This window comes from Microtus oregoni, unplaced genomic scaffold (genome assembly GCF_018167655.1).
Source record: "Microtus oregoni isolate MIOR12 unplaced genomic scaffold, Mior012 000023F_ref0000262, whole genome shotgun sequence".
Lineage (NCBI taxonomy): Eukaryota > Metazoa > Chordata > Mammalia > Rodentia > Cricetidae > Microtus > Microtus oregoni.
Genome location: NW_024543082.1, coordinates 35,986,700 through 36,002,285, shown reverse-complemented (window position 1 = coordinate 36,002,285; position 15,586 = coordinate 35,986,700). Strand labels below are relative to the sequence as shown.

Sequence of the window (15,586 nt, the reverse complement as noted above, 5' to 3'; positions counted from 1 at the left end):
CATGCCCCTGTCGTCGGGAAATGGCATTCAGTTTCAAATGAGAGATGAAGCCTCTGCCCAGACCTCCGTTTGTGGCCCGTGACCTCCATGCACAGCTGTCCAAAAGTATTTCAGACTGCTGTGCAGTAAGGGGGTGAGTAGGAAGGATTTAGATTTCTTTTCTAGTCGAGTAACCTTTTAGAAGAAACAGTGCTGAAGACAAGGAGTCCAGGCATGTTTTTAGAGAAAGGTTGGGGGAAACAAACGAGAGAGAAGGAGAGTAGTGACCAGGGACAAGGAGAAGCCGAGGGAAGGGCGTGTCCATACTTTCAGATAAAGGTGAAGGTGCTGAAGAATGTCCTCAGAACCTCTGCGTAAGATCGGCCTTCCGCTGGCTGTGCGGTAAACCAGACTAGCTAGCCCTGCTTTTTTGGGCCTTGTTTGAAAAGCTCTTGGCTTCCCAAAGCGAAGCTCCAGTTGGGATATAGAGTTGGTTCCATGATTGTTTGTTGAGGCAGGGCCTCATATGGCCCCGACTAACCTCAAACTCATCACATGATCCTGAGCTCCTACCAAGGCCTCCACATCTACCGTACGTGGTGCTGGGACAGAGTCTGGGCGTTGGGCGCTGTACGAGGCAGACTCCAGTCCCAGACCTGATGTCATCATTTATTTTTGTCATTGTTTGGTTTTATTTCCTCTGTAAACCAGATCACTGCCCCTCCCTTAAGAGCCCTGTGGTGTACAAGTCTTCTGATGTACATAAAAGCATCCTTCCAAACCAAAGCATCAAGATGGACAGTCTTGGGGGTGGGGGGGTTCTTTGATTTTCGTAATTGCTTATAGGTCTTAGAGAGATATAACCAGCATGTTACATTCAGATCTGCCCTCGAGCGCATGTACTGAAAATACACAACCACAGCACTGGGGCTGTCCTGAGACAGGACACCTAGCCTGCTGGGTGTGCCCCTTGTGGCTGCTGTGGCTCTGGGCATCTGAGCAGGTGTTTGCTGTGGGACACTTCCTTCTTACTTAGCTGCTTCTGTCGTGGTAATTTTAGTGCTTGTGAGTAGTTCCTGCCTGCTGATCCAGGGGACCCTCATAACTAATCCAGAGCGTCTGGGCATTGTTCTAGAGAAGAACTCAGATTGAAAGAGCGGCCTTCTAATCAGCCTGAGGGCGCTGGAGTGTGTGCTTCAGAGTCAAACCTGAGCCCAGCATTCTTCCTGTCCTCTCTCTTCTCAACTAGAGACGTCCACGGAACTGTGATTGATCTGTTACCCGGGGCGCCCTGTGATGCCAGGGCACTAGAAAGTGCCTACTGCTCATGACATGCCTTTCCTTCTAGGTGGCCCACCAGCACAAGCGAGAAGCCGGAAACGGATAACTGGGACGCATGGGCCGCTCAGCCTTCTCTCACTGTACCCAGCGCTGGCCAGTTAAGGCAGAGATCGGCCTTTACACCAGCCACAGCCACTGGCTCATCCCCATCTCCCGTCCTGGGCCAGGTAGGGGCAGTCCATGGAGGCATGAAATGAGTGTGGTCTGCGACTAGCGTTTGCGTCAGCCACTTCAGCAGTCTCCACCTATGAAACTGGGGTGACTGGCTGAACCTAGTTCAGAAACCTCAGAGTCGGAGGGCTTAAACTGTCCTGCCCGCGTCTGTCTGAGACGCTGCATTGCGAGAGCAGGACCAGAGCTGCAGTGCTGATTAGTTAAAAAGGTATCGATACTCTCATGGGGAGAGTCAGTGTGCATAAAGACAGTTCCAGGTTGGTCCGTTTGGCTACCCCTTGGTCCTTCCTGGAGAAGGCAGGCCGATTTCAGGCTAATGGGAAACCCACTGAAGAACAGTATTTCTGAAAGCACAGGGGACGTTACTGTGAACGCTTGTCTTTAGGCTAATGTAATAATGATGAAGGAATGAGGTCAATCAATCAGACGGAGTCCCCGGGAGATTGCAAGGATTTTCTCTTCTGGAAAAGCTTAAATTGGAGGAGACACCAGGCAGATCCATTGGGAAGTGATGTGCAAGAAGATTGGAGCTGCCGAGCAGCCCTGCTCACGAGGGCACTGAGTGTGAAAGCCTGGACCCTGCTGAGTTCTTTATCCAAGCCACAGAAGTGGGAAAACAGCAGGGTAGGAAGGAGAGAAGAGTCTAGTGAGAAGGGAGTGTGAGGTGGTGGAAGCGGGGTGTCTGGCTAGCGCTGTCTGGCATCCGGCTAGCGCTGTCTGGCAGACTGGCAGAACATGGGTGTGGAAGGAGATGAAAGATGGGAGCCGAACTATAGCAAGCAAGGGGTTGGAGGCCATCAAGGACAGCAGACATGGGGAGAAGCAGCCAGTGCCCTAAAGGGAGCGTGGGGAAGGGCGACTGCGCTACAGGCCTTTGCTTCTGCCCACACTCGGCACTTAAGCGTAACCCGTCGGTGCCCAGCGACCAAGGCAGTGCTGTGGGTGAGCCGGGAGTGAGAGCTGTGGAGCCAAGAGCAAGATTTAAACTCGTGAAGGACTGAGGTGCTCGCGTGTCATCAAAGGGTGCTGAGGGCAGAGAAGAGGCCATCTTGGATAAGTAGGGTTGGTCTCTGGGTGACTGGAAGAAAGGGAAAATCACCAGAGTGTGGTGAGGTAAGAGGAAGTTGAGCCATGAGGCTCTGCTGGTTTGTGAGGGGTGGAGCAGAGAGGTCACAGAGTGACAGCGTTAGTCAGTGCAAGTGAGCAAGCCCTGGGGGCCTGCGGAGTGGAGAAGAAGTGGACAAGGCAGACTAGGGTCCCCAGGTAACCGCACTCTCCATCCTCTGGCCATGCTGCCCAGCCCAAGACTAGGGATCGTGATGCTGCAGAGGGCTTTCTGAATATATGGCCGCCTCAGAAGTGTGCCACCCCCTTGGGAGATGTGGAAACCAGGGCTTGGAGAAGTCCGTCCATTGCCTAGGTGTCACATCAGCCCTCACATTGCAATCTTGTCTGATCCCGGGCTGCCTCAGAAACCCCACACAGGGAAAGAGTCTCAAGGGAGACATCAGAGCAAATGACTTCCCTTCCGTTCTGGCCCGGAAGTCCTAAAGTAGTTGGGAGGCAAGGTGGAAGCTCTGTTGATCCGTGGGCAAGGGGGAGGAAATGGGAGGCGAAGAATAGTGGTTAATAATAATAGTGGGGCTAATGTGAAAGAGAGTCAAAATGTGTAGGTATAGGAGATAAGAATCCATGCAGAGCAAGACTTAGAGGTCACGGACACACTCATGGACGCTACTGACCAAGTTTCAAGTTTCCTGTTTTGCCCAGTCAGATCTTAACGCAGAAATAAAATCACTTCAGTCAAGCACAGACAACTCTGGACCAACTCTCCTTGCGCGTTAACGTTTGTTCTTTGTCCATTTACGTGGACAGTTGAAGTGGGACTTACTTGATTTCTTTAAGATAATAAGTGCCTCACCTGCCTTTGCAGCCTTGTCTCCTGCCCCACTGCCCACAGCCCCGGATCCTGCTTCTTCTCCTGGACCACCTGCAGTGCGCTCAGCCTGCCCCCTCAGGGCCTTTGCCTGGGCTCTGCCTTTGGCCTGGGGTGCCCTTCTGCAGCACTGGCTCTCAGAACACTTCTCGTCCCTCAAGGCCTGCCTCTGCCCCTGTAAAAGTGGCCCTGGGGTCTCGAGGCAGGCTTTGTCCTTGCCTCCCTGTTCCCACAGCGAAGCAGGAGACCTTTTGTGCAGTATATCTTGTTCCTCCAAATGATATATTGAGCTGTTTTTATCTCTTTCTTGTACACTAAGTTCCTTACCAGAGGATATTCTTACAGCACATTAAGGTTAATAAAATGCTTATCCCAAACTATGTGGAGAGAGTAGAAGTGTTTTCTTCATCCGTATAACCTCGCAATGTCTAGACTTCTGGGGGAAAAACAAGCACAGTCCAGTGCATGGCCTGTTGACGTGTGTCCACCCACAAAATACCATTCAACTCCTAAAGTGCCTGCCCCATTATGTTGAAATATAAAAGACACACGGCTAGAGCCACTGAAGAAGGAAGGCTGGGTGGGGGCTCTGGGAGCAGCTGGCAGAGTTTTGTCTCCATGTTTAAGATGCACAGTTGCGGAGAAGCCACGAGGTGCCTAGTGCTCGTGCCAGGCAGAGGCAGTGTCTCTGGCTGTGTGTGCACTCTGTGCACATCTGTCTTGGTTGATAAGAAACTGCGGTGTAACACAGGTCTTTATGTCATTCCACACAAGGGTGAAAAAGTGGAAGGGTTGCAAGCTCAAGCCCTGTATCCTTGGAGAGCCAAAAAAGACAACCACTTAAATTTTAACAAAAATGATGTCATCACCGTTCTGGAACAGCAAGACATGTGGTGGTTTGGAGAAGTTCAAGGTCACAAGGGGTGGTTCCCCAAGTCTTACGTGAAACTCATTTCAGGGCCCGTCAGGAAAGCGTCAAGGTACTTTATTTATCTGCTTCTATTTGATGAAAAGCATATTAGAAATTGTTTGTGCTAGTTAAGATTCCTCGGTGGGTGCCACAGGACGACTGTCCTCTACAAAGTTAGATGTGTGTATGAAGGACAGAAAGGGAGCCTGTTCTCATGAGCCATGGCTTTCTTCTGCGTGTCATGCTGTGCACTGACCTGTCTAAGAATCCCTGAGCTGATTGGGATATGACTCTTTATGCTTAGTACCCAGTGCAGTGCTGAAGACATGCAAATACTTCAGATCAAAAAAAAATCTGGGGAGTCAGTGGAGAAATGTGGCATAGAACCCACAAGGTGGTTACTGTTTATTCCAACACGTAAGGGTGTCCAGAACCAGCTGGGAGTTCTGAGGGGACACCACTAACAGGAATACCCCATGACATCTGCTAGTCAGTGCTGAAGAGACTGGCATTGAGCTTGTGTCCAACACAGTAGGAGGAGCAGCAGTGTGGGCTTGTGTGTCCTGTGTAGTGCGTGGGAGAAGCAGCGGTGTGGGCTTGTGTGTCCTGTGTAGTCAGGGGGAGAAGCAGCGGTGTGGGCTTGTGTGTCCTGTATAGTGCGTGGGAGAAGCAGCGGTGTGGGCTTGTGTGTCCTGGGTAGTCGGGGAGAAGCAGCGGTGTGGGCTTGTGTGTCCTGTGTAGTGTGTGGGAGAAGCAGCGGTGTGGGCTTGTGTGTCCTGTGTAGTCGGGGGGAGAAGCAGCGGTGTGGGCTTGTGTGTCCTGTGTAGTGCGTGGGAGAAGCAGCGGTGTGGGCTTGTGTGTCCTGTGTAGTGCGTGGGAGAAGCAGCGGTGTGGGCTTGTGTGTCCTGTGTAGTCGGGGGGAGTAGTGTGGTCGCTCATGCCTCTAGCACCCTCATTGTACCCTAGCCCCGTTACTGCTGACTGCTATAGCTGTGTTTTTTCACAGCTTTCAAAGAGAAAAGCAGTGTTGTTTGGCGCTCTCAGGTGAGATTTTAAAATGTTCTTTCCTTCCCTTCTTACAGCATCGACACTGGCCCTACAGAAAGTCCTGCTAGCCTAAAGAGAGTGGCTTCCCCAGCAGCCAAGCCAGCTGTTCCTGGAGAAGGTGAGGCCCTGGGCGTGTTAAGCTCCGTAGGAGGCTGAGCACATTATGACAGTGGCCATCCAAAACTGGATTCTCTGACTATGCCTGGCAGTGAGGGAAGCCCACTGTACTCACTAAGGGTCGAGTCCTGAGCATGTGTCAATCATGGCCTTGCTTCCCCATGTAGCCCTCTTGTCTGATCTGTGTGGATAATTGTATCACTTTTAAACTGACTGCACACTCCATGGAAGCTCTCAGAACACTGTGAGTGTCGTGGGTACACCCAGCAGAGGCAGATCGCTTCTCTGTGCTGTGTGAATGGCCAAGCTGGATTATTTATGCCTGAAACTTTGGTTGTCAGTATTTACTACACAAGTAATTAATTGCTTTTCCCTCAGATCTTTGTTATATGGCACAGTCTAGATATTATATGCCAGGCTGTAGAAAGAGGCATTATTTTAAAGTTTTTAAAATGACCCAGATCTATATAATTGAGGCCTCACTGGTCTTCTCCACGCTCACTGCAGTCATTACCCGCTGACCGGACCACCTGAGCTAAGCGTCTGTGTGACAGTGAGCGGGCTCCGTAGTTAGAGATGTCAGCGGAGGTGTGTGGTGATCTCACCGGTGTCTGGAATCCATATGTAACAATAGAATGTGCTTCATGCGCTGTGGTGAAGCTGCGTTCCTTAGAAACTTGGCCAGTGGAAAATCAAGTTCTTGGAATAACTGCTTCATTGGAGGCAGCACAAATGAAGGGTTACCGCTAGTTCCGACTCCCAGGAACACTAGTACAGTCTTAAGACTTCTTAAAATAATTGCTTAGTTTATAGGCATAGTTACAAAACTTCATCACTACTAAAAAATTCGAACATTTTCCACATAACTATTATTTTTTATTTTTATATGACTGTATTATTATGTTAACTCTATTAGGATAATCATCTTTGTGCATTCATACTTTCTAAATAATTATTTTAGCACTATTGGAAAAAGGCAAAAATCTTTTTCGATATAGAATGCCTTCAGCCTAATTAAAAGCAAATTTTACCTCTTCCTCAAAACAAAACAACAACAGCAAAATCTTGTGTATTATCTGTCAACAGGTCTCACTAGAGGGGGAAAATTCATATTTTGGCTCTCTCATAGTAATTATGTAATCTCAGTCATGCCTCAACTTCATCTGTGAAGCGGGCATAATAATCACCCTTTTCAGGGGAAATTATTACAGGGATTATGAGGTAAAATGTATACAGCTTTTAGAATGAAAGCCAGTCAATGCCTGCCCCTTTTCTGTTTGCCTCGTGTCCTTGCTTACTGGGAGGGCAGTTAGAGCAGTAAGCGTTCTCATCCGACAGCAGTGTGGAAGGAACACGTACAGAGACTTAAGAAGTAGGGTCACAGCGGGCCCTCACTCACTCTTCCAGTCAGGCAGCAGAGCAGAGGCAGTTCCCACCTAGGTGCTGGCTGTCTGGGCATTAGAAAAGCCGGGAGAGCAGCGTACTGGCCTCGTGGAAGGAGAGCTTATAGGAGCACACTGGCAGTGGAAATTCTGGGAAAGGCTACTTACAGATTAATGAACCTCTTGTTAATAATACATTAAACATCATCTCATTTAAACTGTAGGTTTCAATTATCCATTTGGATAGGTCAAAGTAGTGGCTTGGAACTGGCCTATGCCCATCTCTTTAGTGTCTCCTGAAAGGGGAGCTTGCTGGGAGCTCCCTGAATTCTCTCATGGACTCTGGCTTCCCACAGCCTTGTGCAGGATGGGGCGGGGCATGCGAAACTCTTAGTCCTTGCAGGCCCCTTACGTTTTGCAACATTGCACTCAGCTAGTGGTCCCACTTCTGAGTTTCCTAAACATTTTGAAAGATATTCCACAATTTTAAATGGATTTAAAGAAGATGATTTATATATTGGATAATCTGGGAAAGATACAGAATGCCCAGAATCCTGTCCAGAAGTGGCCGGATGGGAGTGAGTGGTGAACAGGAGCAGACATGACCGTCAGTGTCCAGAATACTGAGAAATCAAATACTTGCGAGAGTGAAAGAAGAATGCCCTGTTAGAGCTGCGATCTCCAGGAGCGTGCTATGGTTTCTCAGTGTTACCAGGGAGGCCCAAGGGCAGCTGAGTGACCGTGGTCAGCTGTGGATCTAGCAGTCCGTGCTGGCTCAAGCACAGGTCACCGGTCCTCTGAGGGAGATCTTTGTGGTTAAGGATGCCCCTTTAGCTCAGACCCTAGTGGTTTGGTTCTGTGCACTTCAGTTTTCATTAGGACAAAGGTGTTCACGTTAGTCGGGGAGGAGCTGACAAGACGGCTCTGCAGGTAAAGTGCTCGCAGCCGTGCTGGCAGCCTGCGTGTGATCCCAACTCTACAGTAGAGGGGAGACCCGACTGCTGACCCTGCCATCTGACCTCCAGATGAGCCACAAACAATAAATGTGAAATTGGCCAGTGGAGATCTCTATACCAACGTTCCAGCTGCTAGCCAACCTTGCACTCTGCTTTGAAGGGTATTGACTCATGTAAGATATGTTACAATGTAACAATACAGGCTGTCCTGAGAGTAACCTTTATGAAAAACTTGATTTTTATACTACTTTTTAAAAATGTATAAAGGCCTAGAACAAAGTGGATAAAACATAGAGATAAGAAACATGTACCTCTTTCTGTCAGTCTTCTGTACTTACTGACTAGAGTGGCTTTGTCCTGAGCCTCAGGGTCAGCTCAAAGCAAAGCAGAGTTCTTAGAGTTACAGGGAGACGTTCCCGTGGATTGCACCTCTCCAGCTGGAGTCCCTAGAGAACACCAGCTCTTACTCCTCGAGACGAAACCACATGAGGAGTAATTGCTAAATGACTGGCTATTTCCTTGGGCTAGGGAGATGTTACTTGTGTCATCAATCCCCACACCTGCTTATGCAGCTTGAGTGACAAGCAGATGTCCAGTCGTAACCAATGCCTACTGTGTAACTCTTAAACAGTCCTCGACCATTTATATACACGGTAATATATGTCTCAGACATTCACTCGGGTATTTAAATAGCAAAAGGCGTATCATTTGATTGATATAAAGGGTGAAGTGTATCTGAAAGTCTGAAATACAGATATTTGCACTCCAGGAGCCTGCATGTGAGCACGCCCTACCCTGTACATAGCACAAAGTAGGCAATCAATGTTAGCTAAAGCTAAATGAGAAGCATTTTCTATTTAAAGAGGTGATGTATCTAAACAGATCATAGATCATTCTTGATGCTTGGTCAGGAGCTGTGCAGTGCCTTTGGTTTGTGTTCCTGCGGCTGGATCCTCACAGAGCTCCCTCTCTGCCTACACTGTATGGGCAGTGGGGGAGTGGAGCCCAGGTGGCACAGCCCTGTGTTTTAGTCTGTGGCTAGTGTTTCTTGAATGGATCTCACCCTGACTTCCTGAATCATAAGTTTGCTTTTGCAAAGCTGTCTGGGATGTCTTTAAACAATCAAGCTCTCTCCGTATCTCAATATTTCTCCAGAATTTATTGCCATGTACACTTACGAGAGTTCTGAGCAAGGAGATTTAACCTTTCAGCAAGGGGATGTGATTTTGGTTACCAAGAAAGATGGTGACTGGTGGACGGGCACGGTGGGCGACAAGTCCGGAGTCTTCCCTTCTAACTATGTGAGGCTTAAAGATTCAGAGGTAAACCCACATTAACTGTTTCCTCTCCCTCTCTCTGTGTGGTGGTTCTCTTGGCGGGGAGTTGATGCTTGACGGTGGAACACTGTTGGGTTCTGCAGAGTTCTGGATTGCTATGGTAACTGAAGTGTCTGACCGTGTCCTTTGGTACCATGGAGCAAGCTCTGGCTTCTTCCATGCAGAACTCCAGGGTTAAGTGGGACTGCACCAGGGGCTCTCTTCATCGCTCTGTTCCAGTGTGCAGAGTTGACAGTGTTCCTTCCTGTAACCAGCTTATGATCGCTTGATTAGCTCTCCATGGCCATTAGCTTTTAGATGTGCACAGCTGCCCTTGGCTGTAAAAGGTGTTCTGGTTCTGCTCTGTGCTTTGTCTCACAGTACAAAGACATTAAGTTCCAAGAGGTTGGTATGTTTGGGGCGATGCCACTATCCTTAGATATCTGATTGCATAGGATGTGGTCTTGAGTTGGTGCAAACTTAATGAAATGGTTGGGGTTGGAGGGTTTTATAGTGGCCAAGTTCAAGTTAAGGGATTTTCGTGGTATGATTATAGCCTTTAAATAGACCCATAGAAACAAACCAGCAGGAATGAACCTGAGTTTTTTTTAAGGACAGTAAATCCGTAGCTGTTTTCTTTTACCCCTCGCATCTCTCGGCACTGAGAGAGAAACTGGCAGGGCCTGTGGAGCTGCATCACTGAGAATAAGCGGGTGGAAAAGGCACTCGCTGTTGCTTAAATGCCAGGCAGGGAGTACGCACAGGCTTCTTCTCTAGGCCCTTGTGCTCGTAGTGGCTTTGGTGAGGAGGGGCCCTGGCGACTTCTGCGTTACACTTGCCACTGGTCTTTCCACCCCAGGAACGATTCTGTGTGCTTTAAAACTGAGTTACAATGCTTGCTGTGGTAGGAGAGCAGCTTGCTAACTTCTGGGCGTTTGTAAGTCTGCCTGCCTCAGGGAACTCCGCGGAAAGAAGCCAGGGAGAAGTCATTTTCCCGTGTCAGACAGCTGGCCTGTGGACTCCCTAGACCTAGAAAGGGAAAATCCAACGCTTCTCTGGGCCGGCAAGTTGGCCTTAGATTATGCAGCTGGAATTTCAGGGGTAGGACGCTCCACTTCCTGCCATGAGGCACAGAAACTCTCAAGTGAGGTCACCTTTTGGAACAGGTGGAATACAAAAAGCCATTTGGTTTGCATCTAAACTTATTTTTAATTTATTCATTGACATATTACTGAAGTTTCCTGTATATGTAGGTAGGTAGGTAGGTAGGTAGGTAGATAGATAGATAGATAGATAGATATAGATAGGTGTATACAAAGATAGTCTTGATATATATTAAAGTAACATAAGAACAATAAGCTGTTATACTGAAAAATGTAAAGGCTGTTTCTTACGTTATATTTTAATAAATCACAGCTTTCTGTCTAAAAGCATCTGAAGCTCTTAAGCAGGAGCAGCCTGTGCTGATTTTGAAAGGCCAGCTGACCTGTGACGAGTTTCCGCCACCATCGTCAGTTATTAAATTATTGGCTATGGGATAACTACCAGTTAAGATTTTTAGATCAAATATATTCAAATGGCAATAAAAATACAAGGTTTGGTGTGAGAGCAAAGCTTCCTACAAACTTAAAAGGAAACAGTACACTCTGGTGGGGACACCAGGCTGGGCCCGTGGGCTGAGGAGCTGCCCTTCCGTCCCTTCCTCCCTGGGGCTTCTCCGAGGGAAGATGCTGGAGCCACCTGACTTGTGGCTGGGCAGTGTCTGTTGCTTTCCTCTGCGTGTGGAACATGGGGAATTATTATAAGCCCACGTACGGGAAGTAACTGAGTCTTTCATTGCTGTTCTTTATTTGATATTCAGGCCATAAAATTAGCAAGAAAATTGATAGTTTATAATTGTGCTCATTAATTAAAGCTCACTAGTTAGAATAAAAATTCATTTCAAACCGTTCCTCTTCAGTGGTCATTTGATTTCAGTGGCCAGAAATACAGCAGCATTGATAAAATGGGTTCCTTGTTGGCACAATGCACATTTTTATCTTTACAGTGACTGCCTTGGTTTATTAAATCCTTCGCTTTATTTCCATTGAAATGCTTAATTTACTACAAGGGTAGGCACTCAAGGGGGAGCATTAATTGACAATAAAGCACTTTGTCACACAGATTAGATTCTGGCCCCTGTCCTGGCTCTCATGGTCTCTACTGGCTGACTCAGCTGGGTTAAAGTTCCATGGCTATCCTGGAGGAATTCAACCCCAGAGAGTTTCTGGAACACTCAGTAGTTGGGAAAAAACATGGTTTGCTTCTACAATTGTGCTTCCAGCATAGAGAGAGAAATGTCGGTGCTCAGACAGTGTGAAATTGGGTAGAAACAGCATGCAGGAGAGCAGTGAGGGGGAAGGGTGGGATCCCTCCTCCCGATGCTGGGTCAGTCCTTAAATCCTAGTGTGAATAGAGCGAGAGAGCATCAGTGCTTTCATGTGTTGAGTCTGGGTGGGGGCGCTGGTGTCTGCGGGAGCCTCCTGTCTAGCCATGCGGAGGTACCGGGAACTGTGAGGGGAGCATCGACCTCCTGTCATGGGGCCTGATGCTGCATTTGCCAGGATCCAGGGCGTGCCTGAGCCTCCAGGCCTGCAGGACTACATGTTTGCTCTGTCACAGGGTAAAGGCCACCTGTGTGCACCGTCCCCCTGATACACGTGCTCCCATGCTCCCCCCGAGTGAAAAGAGGGACTTAAGGGCTCTAGTGGGGTTGTGTTATTAATCATTTTTTTAAGTTGTGCAATCACCTCTTCAGCATGCAAATGAGACCTTCTGCTCTGTTTTAAGGGCTCTGGAACTGCTGGGAAAACAGGGAGTTTAGGAAAAAAACCTGGTAAGTTACAAACCCCAATGCCTGTGTTTCAGCGTCAATGAATGCACTTGGTAGTAGTTCCCAGCCTTGTTTACCGCAGCCAGAAGTATAAGTAGAGGTGAAGGAACCTCCTCTGACAGTGCGTGGGTGGACCCTCCCCTGCTAATTAGTGCCCGTGACTGTGAAGTGGGGAGTGGCGGGAAGCCATCAGACTGCAGGGTCAGCTGCCTGGGGCATCATCTTGCTGAGTTTGGAAAGCGGATGCCCACGAAGCCCGGGTGGCACGAGCAGTGGTGAGCAGAGCTGCAGCAGACAGCACCACATGGTGGGTTTCATCCGTTTAGCATCAGGTGGTTTCCCCCGGCAAACATTGAAGGTACAAAATGAAAGGCACGCCTCAGAAGCTAGATTTATAGTTTATTTAAGCAAAATCACATGTTCTATTAATAGTGGAATGAAAGGGAAGGAAGCAGCTGTGAAATGGCATGGCTGGTCTGGCCCGTCTTCCCAGCCAAGGTCACTGGCGCTATTTTGCTGTCGTATCCTTAGGAAATTATAGGTCTGAATGGGCACTGCTGTGCTAGAGGAGCTACAAGCTCAGCTCCTGTTGGGCTCACATAGTCAGAGCACATAGCTGAATCTGCTCTTTCTGGGAATTGTCTACACTTTCAACATCTGTCCAGTATTTCATACAGTGCTCAGGTGGGCCTCGCTCTACCCTGACACTAGCAAGCTGCTCGGGGATATGGGCTCTTCAGAATGCTAGGGCAGATCGCTGGCCCGTATGCCAGGTCCTTTGAGGAGCAGAGACAGCTGGTGCCAAATAGGACGCTAATTGGGACTGTCTCCAAATGAAAAACTTGGAATCTAGAGCTCGTCCTTGGCATGCCAGAGGAGTGTCCTCACCCCACAGACTCCCCATTCAAGCTCTTGGTTGGAGCCAGACAAGCCATGAGCTGGGCCCCAGGCCTTTTGCCTTCCTGGGTTTTCTGAAGTTCTGAGCAGTCCCTCCCACTGTGGTGGCCAGCCTCAGATTGCAGGACAGAGTAATAGGACTTGTTAAAGGGGCAGGATCTTATTCCTGCACTGGACACAGAGGAACAGTAGATGTTGGAGCTTGGGGCCTCTCCCACCCCTCTCTTTCTGACTTTCTGCGTTTCATTACTCCTTCTTGCCATCCTTTCTGTCCTTTCTACTCTTTCAGGTTCGTTGAGATGAGGGTGAGTGCAGAAGAGTAAACAGTTGTTCCATATCACTTCCGCGTGCAGGGGGCTGCAGCCTCAGTCTCGGCTGTGGTCCTGCCGGGAGTGTTCTCATAGGACCTTTAAGATCCAGAAAACTAGAGCACATTCGCATGCTTTATTTCTATACAGAATTACTATCTTTGATTAAGTTCTCACGACTCTGTTCCTCTTGTACCTTGGAATAAAAAGAATTTAAACTAATGGCTCTGTGATTCAAACCATAAATGCATGGATAGCTCCTAGAATATGAGCCATGGCTGATTTGACTTGTGTTGGACAGTCCTGAGCCATGTGTAAGTGAGTTGCAGCCAAGTTCCTGAGGAAAATCAAATTTCCCCTACTAGTGTCCAAGCAGAGGGAAACATCCTTGAGATTCACAGAGCTGGGGGGAGCAGGCACCTGGCCCTTCATCGGGGTTCATAGTAACTGTGGGATTTGACAGGAAGCATAGGACAGGCGGGATGGAACTTCATGGCAGGGGAGCTGAATGGAGAGGTGTGTTTGCACTGTCTTCTGGGAGAGGCCAAGATGCGGTGCCTCTGGTCCTGGGAGATGGCCGTGTCATCCTAGGAATGCCTTCTCCTGTTCTGACAGCACGCTACAACATTTGATCTTGTTTTTCAGAAATTGCCCAGGTTATTGCTTCCTACACGGCCACTGGTCCCGAGCAGCTCACCCTGGCTCCTGGCCAGCTGATTTTGATCCGGAAAAAGAACCCAGGCGGATGGTGGGAAGGAGAGCTGCAGGTTAGTGTCTCTGTTTATGTAAAAATCTCCGCCCAGGCGCAAATTTGCAAAGTCTCAAGGAACAGTTATTTCACTGCAAAATACAAAGAGTGTCATTGTCTGGCCCTGCACCTGCCGAGGGACTCCGGTGTCTCCTGTGTCTGGTTCTCAGAGCAGGGAGTGCATCGAGACATCCTCATGTGTCCTCCTGGAACGCAGAAGTAGTGTTTTGTTAGAAGTGGTTTACCACGTGCCAACATGGCGGTGTCCTTCCACACAGACCACATCTGTTCATGTTGTTTTCCGTGCCGGTGTGTATCGAAATCGTGTTACTCGTTTCACCGTTCCAGATGCCTCCTTTAACTCTCACTTCAAGACACAGATATTGTAGAAGGGTTATTATTGTGTATCATGGGAGAGAGTAGGATGGTCGTAGGATACCACACTGCTTGTTATTTGAAAGCATACAATGGTAACACAGTTGAGAACTGGGGTACTATCTAGTCAGGTGATTAAATGGCCATCACTAGTGGGGACAAATGGTCAATATTCATGCAAAACGCTACCTCGTAAGGTCACAGCATCCATTCTGTGTCAACAGAATTGCACCAACTGAGTCTAATCCTGAGCAAACAGGTAAGTGCAGAGTGAAGGATATTGAACTAAATAGCACAGGGAAGGGTGCACCCTTCAAAACATCAACAACTAAACCTATAGAAAGGGGGTACAAGAGATAGTGACTATCAGAGTCTCCTCTGGACTCTGTATGAAAGGAAGCCAGGGGAGGGGTGCAGAGGCCGGGCTAGCTCAAATTACTACAGCATTGCTGACTTTCCTAAAGCTCAGTTAGTCTACAGCTCAGATTTTTCTACTGGGGTTCATTTTTTTTAACACATGCCTGAAATACTGATTTTGAAACACTGCTATTACATATTGAAATATGTTAGGTTAAAGAACCATGGTTTGGGGACTAAAGAAATGACTCTGATTAAGACCTGAAATAGGTTTCTGCTACCCACATCAGGCAGCTAACAGCCTGTAGTTTTAGCTCCAGGGGATCTGATGACCTCTTCTGGCCTCTTTGGGTACACACACACACACACACACACGCACACGCACACGCACACACACGCACACTACAAATAGATTTTTTTAAGAACTGTGATGTGAGAACCTGATAGTCAGGTGGTTCAGGAACAAATGACAAGAGAGAGGGTGAGGAGGCTAGAAGGGATGGGGCTAGAAGACACACAGATACCGAGGTAGAGAGGACCCACAGATGGTGGGGCAGCTGGGGTAGGCATTAGCAGGGGTCCTCGTAAACAGTGCAGGCACGTTCTGTGCTCTGCCATTATCTCCTCATTATCGGGAGTTAAGTGTGCTCCAGCATTACTAGTGAACATGAGACTGGACTTTCCTTGTGTTTCAAACCTCTGGGAGCCCTGGAGCTACCATACACACATGTCTACACATAGGAGCAGATGCACGTAGGAGGCTGGAGCCACCATACACACATGTCCGCACATAGGAGCAGATGACATAAGAGCTGGCCTGCTGGCCCTTACACAGGAAATGCCTCGCTCCCGCCCGCCATCTTCTTCTCAC

At 48.4% G+C, this 15,586-nt stretch overlaps 1 protein-coding gene across 10 annotated transcripts in view; it reads left to right on the top strand.

Annotated features, from left to right (window-relative positions):
• The window catches only part of Itsn1 (intersectin 1), a 188,675-nt gene that overhangs the window by 119,543 nt on the left and 53,546 nt on the right, over window positions 1-15,586 (top strand). For 7 of the 10 annotated variants that reach the window (XR_005976225.1, XR_005976224.1, XM_041672965.1 and 4 more), the window contains 6 exons: window positions 1,328-1,487; window positions 4,205-4,410; window positions 5,423-5,505; window positions 8,998-9,164; window positions 11,988-12,033; window positions 13,881-14,002. Coding sequence is in view for 8 of the 10 variants with exons in the window: in XM_041672965.1 (XP_041528899.1) it covers window positions 1,328-1,487; window positions 4,205-4,410; window positions 5,423-5,505; window positions 8,998-9,164; window positions 11,988-12,033; window positions 13,881-14,002 (784 nt within the window). In the remaining 2 variants the exon portion in view is untranslated. The remainder of the gene's footprint in view (window positions 1-1,327; window positions 1,488-4,204; window positions 4,411-5,422; window positions 5,506-8,997; window positions 9,165-11,987; window positions 12,034-13,880; window positions 14,003-15,586) is intronic. The other 3 variants (XM_041672967.1, XM_041672966.1, XM_041672968.1) reach the window with 1 other exon arrangement.